Here is a 4745-nt window from a genome sequence, read left to right on the forward strand (position 1 = left end):
TGAGAATGAGCCACGACCTGAATCATACTTGCTCTCTGGGGGTCCTGAGCGTTGAGGAACAGGGTGGGAGTGAAATGTAGAACATTTGGTGGAATTCCCCTTTATTCGTTATGGAGCTTGACTGTGAAGTGGGCCATGAGTTAAAGCAATTCAAATACTGGAAAACAACCATAAGGTGGAGTGGACTGGTCAGTTCTACCCTCCGGTACATGCCTATACCACGAGGGCTTTTCAAATCAACACGCAGAGTCATAGACTAAAGCTATAGGAAGAAACAACAGTGGAAAAAGTACAGCGTCCAAATATTTGTAGACCCTAGTGTATCAATAGGGAGTGATTTCCTCTTTATGTCTGGTGTTAGAACCTTTCTGTGAGGACCTGATTGCATTCAGCCATGTATTCGGCATCACATATGCCAACCCAACGATCTCAGATGGAGCTCCATCACTCCAGAAGCCGACTGTTGGCATTCAGCCCCAGTCACACTGGGTTTTTGTCTTTTGCGTTGCCTGTAAACAGTTTGCTTCACCGTTCTCAGAGAAGAGTTTTGTGAGCTCTGATTTGACAGCTGTAGTAAAGCACAGTATGTTGTAACACTCCAGAGCAGCTAGAGTAAGGTACGCATCAGCGTTCACAGTCAGAGCTGCAGGGACGTGAATTTGCACATCAGACTTCGCAGGTGAAATGTATTCGCCCAGAAGTCGTGTACATGCAGTTCACCTATTGCTGTGGATCTCATTGAAATGAGCGGAATATCGCAGGTGAAAATACGTGGACACAAACCCAGTGTGACTGCAGCTTTAGGCATGGATCAGGAGTGGGGTTCCAGTGCCAGAAGTGGAGGGTTATACCTCACTCGTACCTTTGGCATTAGGCATGGCTCATGTTCAGCTCTTTCTATTGGGATGCATTGGGATCCTCGCTAGAAGGGCTCTCTACAAACATTTGGACTTGTTTTGTTGTGTTATGTATGTCTTAGAACAGGTTCCACCGAATCCCAGGAGAACCTGGAGCACTTGGATGCGTCCGTGTCCGATGGTGGCTAAGAACATCATCACTGCGGCAGGTAACAAACACAACGTGGCGTCTCCTGGACTGGGGAGATACGAGGTCAGCGCGCATGCACAACAACTCTTCAGACCCCCTTTGGGAACTCGTCCCAGGCCGAGTTCTTGTGGAAAAACAATTCTGCTGGGTTCTTTCGGGTTATTTTATGGTTCTGTTGCCATGCACCGTGCCGTGTTCTGGTAATGCCTCTGGAGGAGAGCTTCTCTTTGACAGAGAACTGCGCTCCCCTTTGTGCTGATATGGTAGAGTTTGGCTGGTGTCGGGTTCTTCTTTGCTCGCCCGCTTTCTTTTTATTTATTGTGCGAGGTGGAAGGACCCTACCATTCCTCTTCATTTTTCCTCTCCTTCCTCCTCCCGTCGAACTTGACTTGGTTCCCTCCTCTTCTCTTGGTTCTCTTGTTGTGCTCCACTCCAGCACCTCCTCACAGTGGTGGTCCCTCCTCGTCAATGTAGCTGATGTGCTCCGCCGAGCTGGACTCCCTGGAGTCCCTGGACTCCCACTCCTGCATCTCCAGCTCCAAGTGGGCGGAGCCAGGGCTGAGTTGGGCGGAGCCAGGACCTTGAAGGGAACTCTGCTGGAACCAGAGGGAACCCCCCGGGGAGCTGCTGAGAGAAGCCGGCGCGGAAAAGTGAGATTTGGTTATAGAGGGCAGGGGTTCCTGGGAAGGGGGAGGGGCCAAGGAAGGGCGAGATGGGTGTGGTCCCTGGCAGGGTGAGAAAGAAGGTGACTGGGAACGAGACGAAGAGAGAGAGAGTGAGAAAGAGAGGGAAGGAGAAGGGGTACGGGAAACCAGAGGCGGTCGGTCAGAAACGTGCTGGCTGAAACCGTTGCTGTTTCCCGAGCCCAAAGGACTGCTGGGCTGGTCTTTTTGGACAGTTTCCATGTGTGACAAATTAGTGTGTGATGAGCTCTTAGGACTACCCCCAGGGGGCGTCTGAGAGTGCATCTGTGGTCTCTGAGGGCTGGTGGGTATGAGACAGCTGGGAAGACCAGCCATACCCCCTGGGTCTGTGCTGTCCAATAGGGAGCAGGGCTTGGGGAACGGGGGCGAGGCCTGATTGATTGGAACAGGAAGAGGAGTGGCCAGATGGGGCAGAGCTCCTGCTGGAGAGGCAACAGACGGTCCGCTGATGCTGCTGGGAGGCGGAGTCAGAGAGAGAGGAAGGGTGTTCGGCAGAGGCTGGGGGCCGGACAGGAACAGGGGACGCAGGAGGCGGCTCATTTCCTGAAGCTCCTGACTCAGCTGGGACACCTGCTGCGATAGGCTGGTCATCTGTGCCAAAAAAAAAAAAAAAAGTTAATCAACTCAACACGCTTGGAGGAGAACACTAACTACTGATTCTGTTCTATCAGCTCAACACATTGATTGATGGATATCAATATCAATAGAGGGGGCGGGGCTTTTAAGGGCCACCCCTTTCTACCCATCGCTGCTTATGGTGCGGATGTGACAGATATGGACAGTTTGCATGCTCCTGCATCGTTCTCCTTGCATCACATGTAGCTGGATCTGTGGGGCTTAGGAAACGGATGCCATGTGGACATAGTGCGCGTGGACATGGGGACACGTTGTCCGCTTTAGCTGCCGTCACACACAGACACACACTCACCTCTTCGCTCAGTTTGTTGATGCTCTGCCTGGTCTCCACCTGCTCCGGACTCACTACAGAAACACAGAGACGGCAGGGGGTATCAAAGTATGCAGAGCAACAGGGGGTGACCGCTGTCTGTAATTGTAGAAGTACACCGTGGAGAAACGAAGAGGTGGTTTGAATGTTTTGGCTGTTGGGTGTGTCTTAGAGAGGCGTACCTGGGCTGGGGGACGGAGGGTTGCTGTGAGGAAAATTGGCACTGAACTCAAACCTCTGACTAGAGCCAGAATTACTCTCTGTCTCAATACCATCCACAAACCTGAGAGAGAGAGAGAGAGAGAGAGAGAGAGAGATTTAGGACAAATGAAGGAATAATGACAGAGATTAACTGATCACGGTCTTAAGCCCTATTCCGACGGGATTAGTTTTCCATGGGGAGCTGGGGTAATGTCATTTTTCCCAATTTTTAACAGAGATGGGAGGGGCTACTCGATTCACGTGCTGCCGTCACAAAATGTGGATCAGACACAGCAGAGCTACTGGAGTTTTGTGGATGTACAGATTGTGGATCTGAATGTAGTGCATCATTCAGCCGCTGAGCTTTTACTTAAACTGTGTATTTCACCCCCTAAACATCTCCATTTTCAAGAAAATCTGCAAAAACAAAACCCTTTCTCCGGCATATGATGCAATACTACCCCACATTTCAATTCGGACGGGATTAATAAAACCTGGGGTCATATTTACAGCTCGTTTTACAGTAGGCAAAAGGCTCAGGAATCTATCCTGAAACAGGAGCGCGCACTTCGGAAAAATGGCTGAAATGGTGTTTTCGGACGGGATTAAAAGCGCTGAGCTACTCGGGTAATAATTACTTTACCCCCACGTCCACAGGTAATAACTAATCCCGTTCTAATAGGGCTTAAGTCGTTAAAAGGGAAATCACAGGCCACTGTGTATGATGCGGATGATGTACAGTACCAGTCAAAAGTTTGGGTACATCTGGTCATTAGTCATTGGTGGGATAGGGCTGTTCACTGCATAGAACTGTGTACCAGCCATACATTCACAAATTCAATGTTCCTTCATAGTTTTAATGTCTTCTATAATCATTTACAATTGAGAAAATAATTAACAAAGGAAAAACATTGAATGAGACGATGTCCAAACGTTTGACTGGCACTGCAGATGATGTACAATGATCCTGTAGATGGTGATATACATGATGCAGTGGATGTAGGTGGTGTAGGTGATTGCTGGTATTTCTGCGCTGAGCTGGAGCAGAACCCGTGCTTTGCTGTGTGTGAAATCGAGCGCTTGATGGAGCACGGCTTCCTCCACCCTGCCTGTTGCCATGGCAGCTGGACACAGGTAATAAATTATGAATCAGGCTCACTGCAGTTCTCCGGCTGGGCCACCAGGGGGCGGGAGAGTGAAGAATATCGAGGGCTTGTAGAGGAAACTGCTTTTCCAGTGTCTGATACACTGAGACCACGGAATCTTCACTGAGAACTGAAACGTGTCTGTGAGGATTCGATGGCTTCCAGCCACAGGAGCATGAGTGAGGTCTACATCATCCCAAAGGCACTGGGTGGAGAGAACTCCAGAGAACGCAGTTCTGCGGTTCAATAGAACAATACTGAGCCCACGTTTGGCATCATGGACTTTCATGTGGTCTAGTGACCCACAGGGGGTCTTTAGATTGTAATTAGTCAAGCAGTGATTTATACCCTGTGTGTGTGTGTGTGTGTGTGTGTCTCTCTCTCTCTCTCTCTCTGGGTGTATTTCTCTGTGTGTCTCTGTGTGTATTTTTTGTAAGTGTATCTCTCTCTGTGTGTGTGTGTGTGTCTCTCTCTCTCTGGGTGTATTTCTGTGTGTGTCTGTGTGTATTTTTTGTAAGTTTATCTGTGTGTGTGTGTGTGTGTCTCTGTGTGTATTTCTCTGTGTATCTCTGTGTGTGTGTCTCTCTCTGTGTGTATTTCTTTGTGTGTGTCTCTGTGTGTATTTTTTGTAAGTGTATCTCTGTGCGTGCCTGTGTGTGTGTGTGTGTGTGTGTGTGTGTATCTGTGCGTGTGTGTCTCTCT

General features: G+C 49.3%; 1 protein-coding gene across 1 annotated transcript in view; it reads right to left on the reverse strand.

Moving 5' to 3' along the window:
• Positions 1–814: 814 nt before the first annotated feature.
• Positions 815–4745, reverse strand: part of kcnh3 (potassium voltage-gated channel, subfamily H (eag-related), member 3) — a 124102-nt gene continuing 120171 nt past the window's right edge. Inside the window, exons 13-15 of the mRNA XM_066686179.1 lie at positions 2880–2980; positions 2680–2732; positions 815–2342 (exon numbers count right to left, since the gene is read on the reverse strand). Coding sequence (XP_066542276.1) covers positions 1491–2342; positions 2680–2732; positions 2880–2980 — 1006 coding nt within the window. The 3' untranslated portion in view covers positions 815–1490. The remainder of the gene's footprint in view (positions 2343–2679; positions 2733–2879; positions 2981–4745) is intronic.

Source organism: Hoplias malabaricus, chromosome 12 (assembly GCF_029633855.1).
Source record: "Hoplias malabaricus isolate fHopMal1 chromosome 12, fHopMal1.hap1, whole genome shotgun sequence".
NCBI classification, from domain to species: domain Eukaryota; kingdom Metazoa; phylum Chordata; class Actinopteri; order Characiformes; family Erythrinidae; genus Hoplias; species Hoplias malabaricus.